Source organism: Manis pentadactyla, chromosome 4, assembly GCF_030020395.1.
Source record: "Manis pentadactyla isolate mManPen7 chromosome 4, mManPen7.hap1, whole genome shotgun sequence".
Taxonomy (NCBI): Eukaryota; Metazoa; Chordata; class Mammalia; order Pholidota; family Manidae; genus Manis; species Manis pentadactyla.
In genome coordinates, this window is record NC_080022.1 from 103,259,381 (window position 1) to 103,276,710 (window position 17,330).

Below are 17,330 nucleotides of genomic sequence, written 5' to 3' on the forward strand. Positions count from 1 at the left end.
AATAAAAATATTCCAGCTATTTTTTGTTGGTTGCTTGGTACAGGCATATTCATAGCTACTTTATTCAAAATAGTCAACACTGACTCAGCCCAGGTGTCCATCAACAGAACAAAGTATTTTAATGGAATACCACTCAGCAATTAAAAATAACAATGCGATTTATACAAAAATATACTAAGCCATAGAAGTCTTACGCAAAAAGGACACACTGTGTGATTCTAGTCAGATGAAATTTGAGGACAGGCAAAACTAGGGAGCAAAATTCAGAACAGTGTAGGTGGGGAATGACTGGGAAGGAAACTGAGGGAACTTCCTGAGGGGATAGTGTTCTCTGTCTAGATAGGGGTTCAGGCTATGCAAGCACATACATGTGTCAAAACTCAGAACTGGCACATTTGAGGTTTGTGCATTTCATTATATATAACTATCTCTTCAATAAAAGAACAGGAAGTCAGTGCTGAAGTCTAGTTAATGATGTGCATGCTGAAATGTTTAGAGATGAAGAATACTGAGGTCTGCAATAAGTGCATCAAAGATAAGACAGATTGATGAATGAAGAGTGTGATGGATATTCCAGCTATTCTTAAACTTCAAGACTTCATTTCTGGAGGCAGCTACTTTCTCAAACTGCCTACCATGTCTTTACTTTCCTCAGTCACCATAGACCCATCATCCTGGTTCAAGCTCCCCTAACCTTCCTGTCATTGCATCCATATGGCAAAATCCCGCTCTAATGAAACCCCACTGTCTTTACATCCCATACCTGCCCCGGAGCACCTGACGATTACTAAAGAAACACGATCATCGTGTTGACTGGAGTTGCTTCAGATTTGCAGCCACAAATATCAAACGGGCTGTCAACTTTGTTGGAAACCCTCCTCCACTACCCTGGGCAGTTTGCTCTCTTCCCCTCCCTGTGATGACTGAATGACACATTTTTCTTCTCAAGTGTCTAACACTCCTCCCCCTCTCTTCATTCCTGGTTAATGAGCACATCTCCTATTTCACTGAGATAGTGAAAGCAACCAGAAGTGAATTCTGTCATCTCCCTGCTATCAAATCTAACAGCCTATCTGCATTCCACCTGCAAAGTTGCTACCAAAGGCCAATCCCTCCACGTGTGCACCAGATCCCATCTCTTTCCCCTTATCCATGACTTTGCTCCTTCTTGCAATTACCCCTTCTCTCTCCCCCTTTCCTATTTTCTTTTCCCCCCTCTTCCCTCTTACTCCACCATCATTAATTCATTGGTTTTTGGATCTTATCCATCAATATATAAACATATTGTGTTATCATTTACCAAAAAAACAACAAATCTATTCCTGGACTCCTATAGCCTTTCCATCTCCTACCTCCATTTCTCTGCTTCTGTTCACAACAAAACTCATCAAAAGGGTTGTCTATACCTGTCATATTTTCTCACTTCTCATTGTCCATTTCTTACCACTTGAATAAAAGAGCTCTCATCAAAGTCACCACAGTTCCAGCTCTTGCTAAAGTCAGTTGTCAGTTCTGGGTCCTTGCCATGTATTACTTCACCACCCTGCTGCACTTGTCATGATTAATTCCTTTATTTGCCTACGTCCATTCATCGATCCATCCACCCAACACATACCTGCTCAGTGCATGGTGTTAGTGTGAGCATGGGCATCTCTGTGTTACTCACTTCTGGAGCCGCAATACCCAGGACAGTATCTGGAGCATAGCAGGTCCTCCTCAATATAAATCGTTAGCATGTCATATATGAGATAAATGATGGAGAGAAAAACAGAGAGGAAAGGGGGAGTGATCGCAAGTTTAAAAAGGGTGGTTCTGGAGGCCTCCCTGGGATGGCAGCATTTAATAGGACATGTAAGAGCTGCACTTACCATAGAATCATCATGGGCCTGCAGCGTCATGCTTTGCATACACTGATTCATTTAGTTCCCACAGAAAAAGTGAAGAAAGCAAGGTGTGCTATTCTCCCTGTATCATAAATGTGGATACTGATGCCCAGAGAGAGGAGGGAAGTTGCCTAATGTTACACACCCCAGACACAGGCAAGCCGAAGCTCACGCTCAGGCACGCGACCATCACCCTACGACGCTCCCCATATGCTTTCCTGTCCCCACCTGATCCAGTGTAAGCTCCTGAGCACACACACTAACTGGCTCACGCCGAGTCCCCAGTGCCCTGGAGACTGTCTGCTGCATCACAGGTGGTCAGGAATAAGGCTTCTAGGATGTCTGTTCACTCACCTTGTGAAACTTCTGTACAGAAGTATTTTCCCTCCTCTCCAAGAGCTACCAGAGCCTGTGTCATTGTCCTGGAGTTGAGACAAATCTTCATCCTTTAAGCATAAATTTAATTTGGGAGAATAGCAAGTGATTCAGTCAATGCGCCTTCCAGCATGGGTGATCTGACTAATACTGATTCAGGAAAAAATAAGGCTATGAAAACTGACTTTTCTCCCGAGGCTGCTAAACAGACTCTCAAGATAGTTTCCCAGGAAAAGTCGGAATAATGAACTGCCTTGAGGAAGCAATTCTGAAGAATAAAGTGTATTTGGATATATAACGTCCTGCAGGTTTGTTTAGAAATATCAGCGTCCCATGACTTCATCCCTGCTACCCCTCCCTCCCCTCCCTGGCGCTCCTCGGCCCTCTTGGCTGCTTCAGCCAGCCAGATAGAGCAGAAGCGGGGCCCCAAACGACTCAGGTCACAGCTGCGGGGAGCGCCCACGGCCTCGCAATACTGCACACGGGGCCCACAGCACAGGCGCCGGACTCAGTCTAGGAAAGTCCCGCCTTCTTACAACCGAGCGACTGCAGGCGCGGCGGGGACAGAGTGCGCACGCGCTCTCCCAGGACCGACGCACCTGGGCCGGCCAAGGAGCTGTGGTTACAGGTGCAATGAAGCGTAACCTCACCTTGATTTTTTTATCCGCCTGTATCTTCTCACCTCTTGAGTGCTTAACATTTTCTTTCGTTTGATTCCCCTACACCTTTCCCAAGCTTTGCTGCTGTCTCTTTCCACTGCTCTCATGCTTAACCCGTAATGGAGCCCTGTGTCCTGGTTAAGGGCACGGGCTCTGCAGATAGAGCCAGACCCAAGTGCAGATCCTGGTTCTGCCACTAATTGGCTGTGGTGCTTTGCAAAGGACACAACTTCCCCAAGCATCAGTCTCCTCTGAAAAATGAGCATGATAAGAATGCCTACATCGTAGGTCATTGCTGTCTGCGCCAACTGATTTGCACTTAATGAGCCGCCCAGAAATGTTAGACTTTTTTTTTGAGTGGTTTTCTTTTCTCAGTCGTACCATTTGCTCTCCTATTCCTTCACCATTTCAGCAGAGTCTTGTACTGCTTTTTCTTTCAGCTTTACCCTGGATATTTTCCCTGGCTTTTGGCATAATCTTACTCTACATTTTTCTTTGTTTATTCACTCCCACGTGTATTTTTTCAGCCTCCTCTCTTTTTCTTTTAGAATCACTTCTAAATCATTAACAAAAAAGGAACTTCAGATGTACTTCTATCATGCCCCCTTTTTTTGTGTGTATCTTATCAGTTCTCAAGGGTGTGTGTGTGTGTGTGAGGTCTCCAGTGAGCCAGCTTCCCCCAGCTGTGCTGTGGCGCATCTTCAGCTTTTGTTTTTAATAGCCCAGAAATTCAGTAATGGGCTTAACTTAGACTGCCTTGGTTTTCTGGCCCAGGAGCCCTTTAGAATATTGATCTTCCTTTAAAATTTTGTAATTTAAATGCAGAGTCCTTTGCCCTTGTCAGAGGTTGTTGATGAATCCGCAGCTGGAGTCCAGTGCTGACAGTTGCAGACTTCTTTGGAAACTTCATCACTAATGATGCATTTCCCACTTAGATACTGAATGGCACAGCCCATGCTAAGCTGAGTTCAGGTCCTCCTGAACAGAGCTGGGTGCTGCAAGCCCTCCCCCTCCTCCTGCTCCTTGCTTGCCTCTCTCTTCCATTAGCCCATTCCCACCCACTCCTTTTTTGAATTAGAGGAGAGGGTTTGTATATCTTGCCATCATTGTTTCTCCTTTTATCATTTAGTCAGGCACCATCTAATATAGCCCCAAAGCAGGTGGTTCCTTGCACCTAGAGTAATGAATGATTCCATTCATCACCCCAAAGGTGATGCTGAATATAAAATATATGTAATTCTGCTTAAATTAAACAAAAATGTATCGAACACCTTTAATATGCTAGCAGCCTAGAGAATATGAGTACACTCTTCAGATGTCTAGAAACTGGTTTAATAAGGGGGCAAGAGAAGTGTAAATCTATTTGATATAAGATGAAGTATCACAGTTACATAATTATAAGGTGAAAAAAGAAATGCATGAAAGAACTAAATGTAGGTCAATAACTCCTGAATATGTCGAGACTTAAATTTTAACTACACAGATTTAGTGATATACACGTTTAGGTCTCCAAAGCTAATATTTTCTGTAATCTAAAAACACATGGAAACTAACAGGTAAAAGTGACAAATTGGGGGGATAAGTTAAAACATACATAGAGGGGTCATCTCACCAATCTACAAGAACATTTCAATGAGAAGTGACAATGGATATGAACAGAGAATTCACAAAAGAAAAGATATAAAGATATATAACAATTCATAAGAAAAATGCCCAATTCCCTAGAAATCAAAGAAATAAAAAAACCACAACATGTTCAACCATCAAATTGGCAGCAATTAAAAAAAATAACACCCAGTGTCAACAAGGGTGGGGGTCATACTCTCCTGCATGCTAGTGGTGGGAGTTGTTGACTCATACGTACTTCTGCTAGGGATTTCTTTCAAATACCAAGTGCTTTCCATGAGAGAGCTGAAAGAATGAGGATCCACATTTAATTTACTCATGCTCATTATGACCAAGTCATCAGTATGTGAAAGAAATTTTCAGTAAGAAGAAACTTCAAACCACAGAAGCTCAACATGAGCCCTTTAATATCATACATACTCCCATTTGGTTGACATGTCAAAGCTCCCAGGCCAAGACTTCCCCCCCAGCCCTTCCTCCAAACTGGAGTTAGCTAGACCTTAAGCTGCTCCATCCTTAGTTAATTACCATTGCTTAATTTGAACATGGTATTTTTCATTATAATATCATTAACACAAGACAGGAACACAGGGTTATAGCCCGTGCAATTCAGCATCAGATGTAGCCTCTGCCCTTCTTGGTTGGGCTTTACCTGAGTTCTTGTTCTGCATAACTCTTGATCCAAAGATCACCAACACCTGTTGACTCTTCTTCCTTACCCATTTCTCCAGTGGCTTGATCTCTGTGTTATGTTCCCCCAAATTCACTGACTTAACACGGTCTAATTCAACTAACATAATCTAACATATTCTCATCCTGCAGTATGATAGATTCACCTTTTGATCAACCCTACTTAAGATCTAAATTGGTGACACCATTCCAGGGGGATGCTTTTCAGCATGTGTCAGAAGCTGTGAAAACTGCTCTACTGTCTGACTTGGCAGTTTTACTCCTAGGAACTTATGCCATGGACATAATTAGAGATACAAATTAAAAATGCTTCTATCACATTGTTTGTAACTGGAAAATGTTGGCAACAACCTAAATATCCAACAGCAGGCTACTGAAGATAAGGAACTTACTCTCTGCAATGGAATATCAGTCCACCATTAGTAGCCTGGTATAGCAGATCACTCAGTGACATAGAGAAATAATAATAGATCGTTAAATGAGAAAAGGGTTCCAAGACATGATGTTCAATATACACTGTGAGCTCAATTTTGAAAATATAGAATAGTAATATATTGAGTTTTCAGGTGTAATAAATGTATATACACATAAATGTACACTTATAAACATACAGACATTAGAAAAAAATCCAAACGGACACATAATTAATGTCAGTGGTGTTTCTAATAGTAGAATTGTAGTTTTTCCCTGTATTTTATACATTTTGCACCATGAATAGTCATTGTTTTTAAGATGAGAAAAGAAGAGGGAATAGGGGTTATTTTTATAGAGAATGGAGGTAACTTACATTAGGTATAGAGGTAGTGCTGAGGGGAATTCTAGAAAAGACTGGCAGTTTCCTGAAGGGGAGGCTGTGAACAGCTTGATGGAAGACTAGCATTTGAGGAAGGCCTGGAGGGGTGGGAGGAGTGAGTTCCTCTAGAGGGCCTGGTCTAAGCCCAGGGCCAGGGAATATTTCCCCAGTGCTGAATCCTGAGGGTGGTAAGTATAGCTGCAGAGGGAGGAATACAGAAGCCAAGGAAGTGGGTGTCTTCTAGGCTGACACAAGGATCCACAAATATTCATTTCCAGGGCATCAACATCCAGAAAGGATAAAAGAGGGAGAGGAAAAGCTAAGCCAGGGCCCTCTGCTGTTCTGCTGACCTTAATCTGCTCCTTCTTTCTGAAGAGGAACAAATTGTTCTGTTCCTGCTTGTCCTCTAGCCTTCCTGATGTTTTTTCCAATTGTACATTTTCTACTTTCCTTTTTCCCATCCCCTCCTTTTGCTTAAATGCACAAATAGGTGAGGCACAGTGAAGTGGGGGATTGTGGCAGAGTCAGGTTCAGCTGGAGAGACGTGGGAGAGTAAGCCCAGGTCCCCTCCTGTGGCCATCACAGGCCCCCCAGTCCTGCCTGGCTGCTGGTAGATCTTCCACCACTGCCCCTAGTTAGCCGCAGTTTTGGCTTAAAGCGAAGCAGGGACGACTTCAATCTACTCGGACAAGAAGGTGAGGCTAGGTGTGGGGACAATTTAACTCAGATTTCATACAGCTCAGCCCATGGTGTGCCTCCAAAGAGGGCTCCAGTTCTCACTGGGACCAGGAAGCTGCTCTCCCAGAGGAAGGTCGGACCACAGCCATATGCCCTGCTTCCTTCTCTTTAGCTGCCATATCAATCGTATCCTGGAGTCCCCCTGGGGAAATGCTCTCCTGGTTGGTGTAGGTGGGAGCGGCAAGCAGAGTCTGACAAGGCTTGCGGCCTACATCAGCTCCATGGATGTATTCCAGATCACGCTGCGGAATTGCTACCAGATCCCAGACTTCAAGGTCAGAAGGCCAGGCAGGAGTAAGGAGATGGCAGCCTCTCCAATTACCCTCAGCTCTCTGTCACCCTTCATTAGCTCTTCAGTTCCCTTGCCCACAACTTCGCCATAATCGTCCAGCCATTTTCTTCTTAGATTTTGGACTAGTGTCATAAGGGGCTCCTTTCTCACTAGACAGCCTGAGAACACTGGCCTTCACAAGGTTGCATCTGTGAGGACTCAGCTGCTTTGTTCCATCTGGAGAGCCTCAGCTCCTGCCCAAATCAGAAGCACTCATCTCCCCTCTAGCTCCAGTACGAGGAATTCTGACACTCTGCCCAAGTTTCATAAGAAATTCATATTTTAAAAGATGAGTTCAGGAAGCACCAGCCGCTGAGACCCTCTGTGACATTTCCTAGTTTCAGACATCTGGCAGGAAGGGGCCACAGTGCACACTCTAGAAAGCGGAGAAAGGCATATAGGACCTTCAGAAGGCGCTTTGTCCAACTCTGCCCTTTAGTCCAGGGCCACAATAGAGGAACCATAGGGAACCATGTAATTTCCATCAGGATACTGCTCCTGCTGTCCCCAGGACAATGTCAGCCACACAGCCAGACTTACCACCTACATAATCTCTTCACATCATATAAGGTCATTCACTTATATGATGATACAGAGTAACACAGATTAGCAGGGACTATTTCTGACCCTTTGGAAAACTATTAACCTCTCTGCACAGAGCAGGAGCTCCAGAAGCTATACAGGAGCCACAGTGGTTGTATGAATTAAAGATCATCACTATTTAACTTACCCACCTCTGTCGGGATCAAGGCCTGGGAATGAGACATATTTCCCTGCCTATCAGGGCAAGATAGAACTCCTCCCTACCTCCATTTCCATTTTGCTTTATTTCCCATTACAGTAGATAAGCAAATGGTCCCATTCCTAAAGAGTGGGTTGGGCATCTCTTTTAATCAGACCTTTTTCTCAGAGATCTCTGATATTGATTGTTTCTGCAGGTGTACCTGGCCAGCTTGTGCCTGAAAGCCGGGGTAAAGAATATCAGCACAGTGTTCCTCATGACTGATGCCCAAGTGACTGATGAGAATTTCCTTGTGCTCATCAATGATCTCTTGGCATCTGGTAAGTGACTTCTTTGCTCTTGAGTGTCTAATAAATTTCTCCTGGAGTCAGAGTCATTCCAAGATGGAGACTTGGTCAAAGGTTGGAAGAGCAAGGTCACGGCAATGAGAAAACTGATACAGTGGGCTGTGCACTGAGGTCCTTCCAGCGCTGGTGCTCTGTCTGCTGTCCTGGCTTTCTCATTCTCATTTCATTTCAAAGCAGATAGACAATCTTGGGGCTCTCTCACTGGGACTGGACTGTTGGAAGAAGAGCAGGTCAAGAAGGTGCTAATCTGCTTAGGCCAGAGAGAAGGTGCTGTCCCCTCCCCATATGGAAGACAGAGAGAAACTGGTAAGTGCACAGTATTTTAGGTAGCTCAGGCATTGGCAGAAATATGCACACACATTCACAGAATGTACACATACAAAGTCTACACAATAGGAAAAGATCAGGCTGCCGATTTAATTAACCAAGGAATCAGAAGTTTGTGGAAGCAAAGTGAAAGCAGTAACAGATTTGGAATATGTCTAAAATGATTTCCTTGGATTCCAAAGAACTTGACAGGGGCTGCCAACTGCTCTGTGACACTATCAGTGCAAGATAGGACTTAAAGGGGGAAATTGAATTATTGATACTTTACTGTCCTTATTTGTTTAGGAACTCAGGACTTATGTCAGCCATTCTGGAAAAAAATCATGTGTATTTACGTATATATATATATATGTGAAAAGATGTAAATATGTATATAAATATCCAAGAATATAAGACAACTTAGTATATAAATTACACATTTATAGAAATGTGGGGTGGATTGTGTGTGTGTGTGTGTGTGTGTGTGTGTATATATATATATATTTATATTTAAATAATTGAAGGTAGAATATGCTTTCCTGGCTCTAAAACCAAATTTAGCATCTGTTACACTACCTCTTCATCTGGATTAAGAAAACAAAGTCAGTGAACAGATGTTCCTGAATAAAATGTCTGCCTCTAGCTTTCCAGAATTTCAGAAAGCCCATTTATCCAAAGTTCATCCCTGGCTCTTTTACTGAATACTCTTTCATACTGAAGTATGAAAACCATGATCACGGTATATTTCTCCCTAGTCTATCCCATGTCATATGTAGTATGTTTCAGGATGACTACTACCATTTAATCCCTAGGAAGTTCCCTGTTTCAGAATCACTGCCTGCTTCAAATTCTGTGCCCTAGTACCCCAGGTCACTTCACTGTCACTTATGAAGAGCTCCTCATCCCTGATCCAGATTGTGCAATAGCAGGCTCTGTGAGCAACCTTTGGATTGTTTCTGATGAGGACCAGAATCCCAGATTTCTTACTGTGGCTCAAGTATTACACTGATCCCACATTTTCTTTTTTTTTTTTGTGAGGGCATCTCTCATATTTATTGATCAAATGGTTAACAACAATAAAATTCTGTATAGGGGAGTCAATGCTCAATGCACAATCACTAATCCACCCCAAGCCTAATTTTCTTCAGTTTCCATTCTTCTGAAGCATAACGAACAAGTTCTTACATGGAGAACAAATTCTTACATAGTGAATAAGTTACATGGTGAACATTACAAGGGCAGTCATCACAGAAGCTTTCGGTTTTGCTCATGCATTATGAACTATAAACAGTCAGTTAAAATATGAATATTCATTTGATTTTTATACTTGATTTATATGTGAATGCCACATTTCTCTCTTTATTATTATTATTTTTAATAAAATGCTGAAGTGGTAGGTAGATACAAGATAAAGGTAGAAAACATAGTTTAGTGTTGTAAGAGAGCAAATGTAGATGATCAGGTGTGTGCCTGTAGACTATGTGTTAATCCAAGCTAGACAAGGGCAATAAAACATCCACGTATGCAGAAGATTTCTCTCAGAACAGGGGGGGGTGAGGTTCTAAGCCTCACCTCTGTTGATCCCCATTTTCTCACCTGATGACCCCCCTGCGACTGTGCCTGTCTTAGGTTGTTCCTCCCTTGAGGAATCTTACCCGTCTTTGGCTAACTAGTCATCATCTGGGGCCATACAGGGAAATGAAAGTTAGTAAGAGAGAGAAGCCTTATTGTTTGAAAAGGTTAGCTTTTTACTTCTTTGCATATTTATGCCCTGTGGCTTCTATGCCCAGCATTTGTCTTGAGGTGTCTTTACCACTTGGAAGAATTATGATACTCGGTAAATTCGATATGAGGCACGAATTCTATTTAAGGGTTGTAATTAGGAAGGAAGAAGAAAAGCTATAGAAGTAGCAGGCAGAAGAAAACCTGGGAAGATTGATTATTTCTTTGACATATCTTCTTGTAGAGTAACTTCAGCATGTATAGGTTTTAAACTACTAATTAAATTGCGCACACACATTAACATAATAGGAGTATAGTTACATAACAAAAGCATACCTGTAATTACCATCCATCTCCAGTGAAACCAAGAAAACCAGTTAGGCACCTTAGGCATTTGTGAAAACTTATCTATGATATGGTGGATATTGTCCAACTGAACTTGAACAGTCTGAGAGAAATCAGGCAAATTAAAACAACCCATTCCTGGGGACTGTTCACATCCCATATATTCTTTTAACAGTAAATAGTCTGTAGTTGTAGATTTTGGAGTGCTACAATTTGCACTTCTCCTAAATCTTGGTTGAGTTCCAACAGTATAGATCCAGTCAAATTTGTTGTTTTACTGTATGCACAGGCCAGCTTAGATATCTCCATCTTCATTCCTATGACAAGTCCAGGAACTGGTGGGATGGGTGCATCTAAACTTGTAGCAGGGCATGGATATTTGTTGGGGTTTTTTGATGATCATCTTCTGTCATGAGTCTTCCAGAGAGTGCTGATGTTGGAAGTTCTTTTCATATCGTATCTTAGTTGATTTTCGGGGTAGCGAAATTAGGCATTGATCCTCTGTATAAACACAAACAGACCCTTTGCCTACACTTTTATATGCCCTTTATATCATTGTGTAGAACTCATTGGAGGTCACCACACAGGAAGTGCTTTTTCCTTTTTTTTTTAATCATTAATCTACACTTACATGATGAATGTTTTGTTTACTAGGCTCTCCCCTATACCACGTCCCCCCTACATACCCCTTTAGAGTCACTGTCCATCAGCGTAGCAAAATGTTGTTGAATCACCACTTGTCTTCTCTGTGTTATACAGCCCTCCCCTTTCTCCCCCGCCATACATGCTAATGTTAATACCCCTCTTTTTCTCCCCCCCCTTATCCCTCCCTACCCACCCATCCTGCACAGTCCCTTTCCCTTTGTACCTGTTAGTCTATTCTTGAGTTCTGTGATTCTGCTGCTGTTTTGTTCCTTCAGTTTTTCCTTTGTTCTTATACTCCACAGATGAGTGAAATCATTTGGTATTTCTCTTTCTCTGCTTGGCTTGTTTCACTGAGCATGATACCCTCCAGCTCCATCCATGTTGCTGCAAATGGTAGGATTTGCCCTTTTCTTATGGCTGAGTAGTATTCCATTGTGTATATGTACCACATCTTCTTTATCCATTCATCTGTCGATGGACATTTAGGTTGCTTCCAATTCTTGTCTATTGTAAATAGTGCTGCAATAAACATAGGGGTGCATTGGTCTTTCTCATACTTGATTGCTGCATTCTTAGGGTAAATTCCTAGGAGTGCAATTCCTGGGACAAATGATATGTCTGTTTTGAGCATTTTGATGTACCTCCATACTACTTTCCACAATGGTTGAACTAATTTACATTCCCACCAACAGTGTAGGAGGGTTCCCCTTTCTCCACAGCCTCGCCAACATTTGTTGTTGTTTGTCCTTTGGCTGGCAGCCATCCTTACTGGTATGAGGTGATATCTCATTGTAGTTTTAATTTGCATTTCTCTGATAATTAGTGATGTAGAGCATCTTTTCATGTGTCTGTTGGCCATCTGTATTTCTTTTTTGGAGAACTGTCTTTTCAGTTCCTCTGCCCATTTTTTAATTGGGTTATTTGTTTTTTGTTTGTTGAGGCGTGTGAGTTCTTTACATATTCTGGATGTCAAGCCTTTATCGGATGTGTCATTTTCAAATATATTCTCCCATACTGTAGGGTTCCTTTTTGTTCTATTGATGGTGTCTTTTGCTGTACAGAAGCTTTTCAGCTTAATATAGTCCCACTTGTTCATTTTTGCTGTTGTTTACCTTGCCCGGGGAGATATTTTCAAGAAGAGGTCACTCATGTTTATGTCTGAGAGGTTTTTACCTATGTTTTTTTCCAAGAGTTTAATGGTTTCATGACTTACATTCTGGTCTTTGATCCATTTTGAGTTTACTTTTGTATATGGGGTTAGACAATAGTCCAGTTTCATTCTTCTACATGTAGCTGTCCAGTTTTGCCAGCACCATCTTTTGAGGAGACTGTCATTTCACCGTTGTATGTCCATGGCTCCTTTGTCAAATATTAATTGACCATATATGTCTGGGTTAATGTCTGGATTGTCTAGTCTGTTCCATTCGTCTGTGGCTCTGTTCTTGTGCCAGTACCAAATTGTCTTGATTACTATGGCTTTATAATAGAGCTTGAAGTTGGGGAGTGAGATCCCCCCTACTTTATTCTTCTTTCTCAGGATTGCTTTGGCTATTCGGGGTCTTTGGTGTTTCCATATGAATTTTTGAATTATTTGTTCCAGTTCATTGAAGAATGTTGCTGGTAGTTTCATAGGGATTGCATCAAATCTGTACATTGCTTTGGGCAGGATGGCCATTTTGACGATATTAATTCTTCCTAGCCATGAGCATGGGATGTGTTTCCATCTGTTAGTGTCCCCTTTAATTTCTCTTAAGAGTGACTTGTAGTTTTCAGAGTATAAGTCTTGCACTTCTTTGGTTAGGTTTATTCCTAGGTATTTTACTTTTTTGATGTAATTGTGAATGGAGTTGTTTTCCTGATTTCTCTTTCTAGTGGTTCATTGTTAGTGTATAGGAAAGCCACAAATTTCTGTGTGTTGGAAGAAACAGGATACACATTCTTCTCAAGTGCACATGGAACATACTCCAGAATAGACCACATACTAGGCCACAAAAAGACCCTCAGTAAATTTCAAAAGACTGAAATCCTACCAACCAACTTTTCAGACCACAAAGGCATAAAACTAGAAATAAACTGTACAAAGAGAGCAAAAAGACTCACAAACACATGGAGGCTTAACAACACGCTCCTAAATAATCAATGCATCAATGACCAAATCAAAATGGAGATCCAGCAATATATGGAAACAAACGACAACAACAACACTAAGCACCAACTTCTGTGGGACACACCAAAGCAGTCTTATGAGGAAAGCATATAGCAATGCAGGCATATTTAAAAAAGGAAGAACAATCTCAAATGAATGGTCTAATGTCACAATTACCGAAATTGGAAAAAGAAGACAAATGAGGCCTAAGGTCAGCAGAAGGAGGGACATAATAAAGATCAGAGAAGAAATAAATAAAATTGAGAAGAATAAAACAATAGCAAAAATCAATGAAACCAAGAGCTGGTTCTTCAAGAAAATAAACGAAATAGATAAGCCTCTAGCCAGACTTATTAAGAGGAAAAGAGAGTCAACAAAAATCAACAGTATCAGAAACGAGAAAGGAAAAATCACGACGGACCCCACAGAAATACAAAGAATTCCCTTAGAGAATACTACGAAAACCTATATGCTAACAAGCTGGGAAACCTAGGAGAAATGGACAACTTCCTAGAAAAATACAACCTTCCAAGACTGACCCAGAAAGAAACAGAAAATCTAAACAGACCAATTACCAGCAACGAAATTGAAGCAGTAAGCAAAAAACTACCAAAGAACAAAACCCCCGGGCCAGATGGATTTCCCTCAGAATTTTATCAGACATACAGGGAAGACATAATACCCATTCTCCTTAAAGTTTTCCAAAAAATAGAAGAGGAGGAAATACTCTGAATCTCATTCTATGAAGCTAGCATCACTCTAATACCAAAACCAGGCAAAGACCCCACCAAAAAGAAAACTACAGACCAATATTCCTGATGAACGTAGATACAAAAATACTCAACAAAATATAGGCAAACCGAATTAAAAAATACATCAAAAGGATCGTACACCATGACCAAGTGGGATTCATCCCAGGGATGCAAGGATGGTACAACATTTGAAAGTCCATCAACATCATCCACCACATCAACAAAAAGAAAGACAAAAACCACATGATCATCTCCATAGATGCTGAAAAAGCATTTGACAAAGTTCAACATCCATTCATGACAAAATCTCTCAGTAAAATGGGAATAGAGGGCAAGTACCTCAACATAATAAAGGCCATCTGTCCTTTGGAGTGAGTGGTGTGTTGAAGTCTGTGAGAATGAATGTATTGCAATCTATTTCCTCCTTTAGTTCTGTTAATATTTGATTCCGATATGTTGGTGCTCCTGTATTTGGTGTATATATATTTATAATGGTTATATCCTCTTGTTGGACTGAGCCCTTTATCATTGTGTAATGTCCTTCTTTGTCTTTTGTTGCTTTCTTTATTTTGAAGTCTGTTTTGTCTGATAACAGAATTGCAACATCTGCTTTCTTCTCTCTGTTGTTTGCTTGAAATATCTTTTTCCATCCCTTGACTTAAATTTGTGCATGTCTTTTTGTTTGAGGTGAGTCTCTTGTAAGCAGCATATGGATGGATCTTGCTTTTTTATCCATTCTATTTCTCTGTGTCTTTTGATTGGTGCATTCAGTCCATTTACATTTATGGTGATTATTGAAAGTTATGAACTTATTGCCATTGCAGGATATAAGTTTATGGTTACCAAAGGTTCAGTGTTACCTTCTTTACTATCTTACTGTCTAACTTAACTCGCTTGTTGAGCTATTATAAACACGGTCTGATGATTCTTTATTTCTCTCCCTTCTTATTCCTCCTCCTCCCTTCTTCATATGTTGGGTGTTTTGTTTTGTGCTCTTTTTAGGAGTGCTCCCATCTAGAGCAGTCCCTGTAGGATGCCCTGAAGAGGTGGTTTGTGGGAGGCAAATTCCCTCAACTTTTGCTTGTCTGGGAATTGTTTAATCCCTCCTTCATATTTAAATGATATTCGTGCTGGATACAGTAGTCTTGGCTCGAGGCCCTTTTGTTTCATTGCATTAAGTATATCATGCCATTCTCTTCTGGCCTGTAGGGTTTCTGTTAAGAAGTCTGATGATAGTATGATGGATTTTCCTTTGTAGGTAACCTTTTTTTTCTCTCTGGTTGCCTTTAATACTTTGTCCTTGTGTTTGATCTTTGCCATTTTAATTATTATGTGTCTTGGTGTTGCCCTCCTTGGATCCCTTGTCATGGGAGTTCTGTGTACCTCCTGGTCTGAGAGGCCATTTCTTCCCCTAGTTTGGGAAAGTTTTCTGCAATTATTTCTTCAAAGACACTTTCTGTCCATTTTTCTGTCTCTTCTTCTGGAATCCCTATAATGCATATATTATTCCTTTTTGATTGGTCACTCAGCTCTCTTAAAATTCTTTCATTCCTGGAGATCCTTTTATCTCTCTCTGCATCAGCTTCTCTGTGTTCCTGTTCTCTGTTTTCTAGTCCATTAACGGTCTCTTGTATCTCATCCATTCTGTTTTGAAGTCCTTCCAGAGCTTGTTTTATTTCTGTATTCTCCTTCCTTAGTTCTTGCATATTTCTCTGCAGGTCCATCAGCATGGTTATGACTTTTGTTTTGAATTCTTTTTCAGGAAGACTGGCTAAAGCTATCTCCCCAGGTTCCTTCTCAGGGGAAGATGTAGCAGATGCCGAAGCTGTCTGGGTTAGTCTTGTCTGGATCATATTTTTTTGCCTTTTCATGTTGACAGGTGCTATTGACTGTCAGCTGAGAGGGCCAAACTTTTTACTTGCTACTGGCCTTTCTTTACTGGGTCAACTGCGTCCCCTAGTGGCTTGTGTTGGGTATTTGCATGTAGGCTGGATCTTTGTGTCTTGCCCGGCCGAAGTGTAGGAATTTTCCTTTTTGTTGGTGTGTTTTTCCTTAGGCTGTTTCTCTGCTTTCACAGCATCTGGAGGGATAATGGACGGCAGGCTGTTTGGCTGTTTACCTCCGTGAAGGGGTCTCAGAGATGTTGCCCAGGGGATTAATGTGCCTTGTTTTCCCTGTAATTTCCAGCCACTGGGCTGTGACCTGTGTTGTTTCCATCTAGCTGTTAGATCCCTGTCCCTTTAAGACTTTCCAAAAGCATTCGCTATTCTTTGTCACAGGGGCATCAGCTTCGGCACCCTCTCAGAGGTCTTGCTGCCCTATTTCCCTCGTTTCCAGCCCTCCACGCCTACACTGTGTCTGCGCTCTTGTGCTGATGGCTGGGGCTGGGTGTTTAGCAGTCCTGGGCTCCCTCTCCCTCCTGCCGGGAGCTGGGGGGAGGTGTGCTCGGCTCCCGCCGTGCCATGGCTTGTATCTTACCCCTTTCACCAGGCACTGGGCTCTCACACGTGTGGCTGTAGTCAGGCTGTTGTCCTGTGTCTTCTGGTATCTCTTTTAGGATTAGTTGTATTTGTTGTATTTTCAAAAATATATATGTTTTTGGGAGGAGATTCCCACTGTCCTACTCATGCCGCCATATTGGTTCTGCGTCTGATCCCTCATTTTCATTTCTTTCCCAACTTGTTCTGTTTAAGTGAGCTTTATATCCAAAGGTGCCTGCTTTTTCCTTTTCTCCTCCAATACATTAAGTTTTTCCTTTCCATTATAGTATCTTTTTAACATCCCACCACCTTCTACAGCAGTCTTTCACCTACAACACTGCATCAACTTTTATTATTTCATCAAATGATAAGAGAGGGGTCCAACTGCCCTCCCACCCTGAAGCTGTGTCCTAAAGTCTAATTTCTAAAATAATCAAAAAAGGTAAAATTGTGCTTCCAAAGACTTATAGCTTTGGAGAGTCTAGTCATGTATCTCAATTGGCTCCAGTTCAGCCAGGTCATCTTCTCCTAAAATAACGTCTGAGACACAGAAGATGTTATACTTTTACCAATTGAAATTTTATTCCTCAATTATGTATTAATTTTTCATTTAGAAGATAACATTTTCAATTTCAAATGAGTTTCTGAAGCCCTGCCCAGTGAAAAAGTAATGCATCAGCTTGCTCCAAAATCATGAAGCTTCAAGTGCATATTTCCATTTTAAGGCTTCTCTATAAAACAACAAGATTG

At 41.5% G+C, this 17,330-nt stretch overlaps 1 protein-coding gene across 1 annotated transcript in view; it reads left to right on the forward strand.

The window, feature by feature from the left end:
• Nucleotides 1-17,330, forward strand: part of LOC118931523 (dynein axonemal heavy chain 9-like) — a 287,535-nt gene that overhangs the window by 259,359 nt on the left and 10,846 nt on the right. The window contains 2 exon segments of the mRNA XM_057499470.1: nt 6,877-7,039; nt 8,034-8,157. Of these exon segments, the coding sequence (XP_057355453.1) occupies nt 6,877-7,039; nt 8,034-8,157 (287 nt within the window).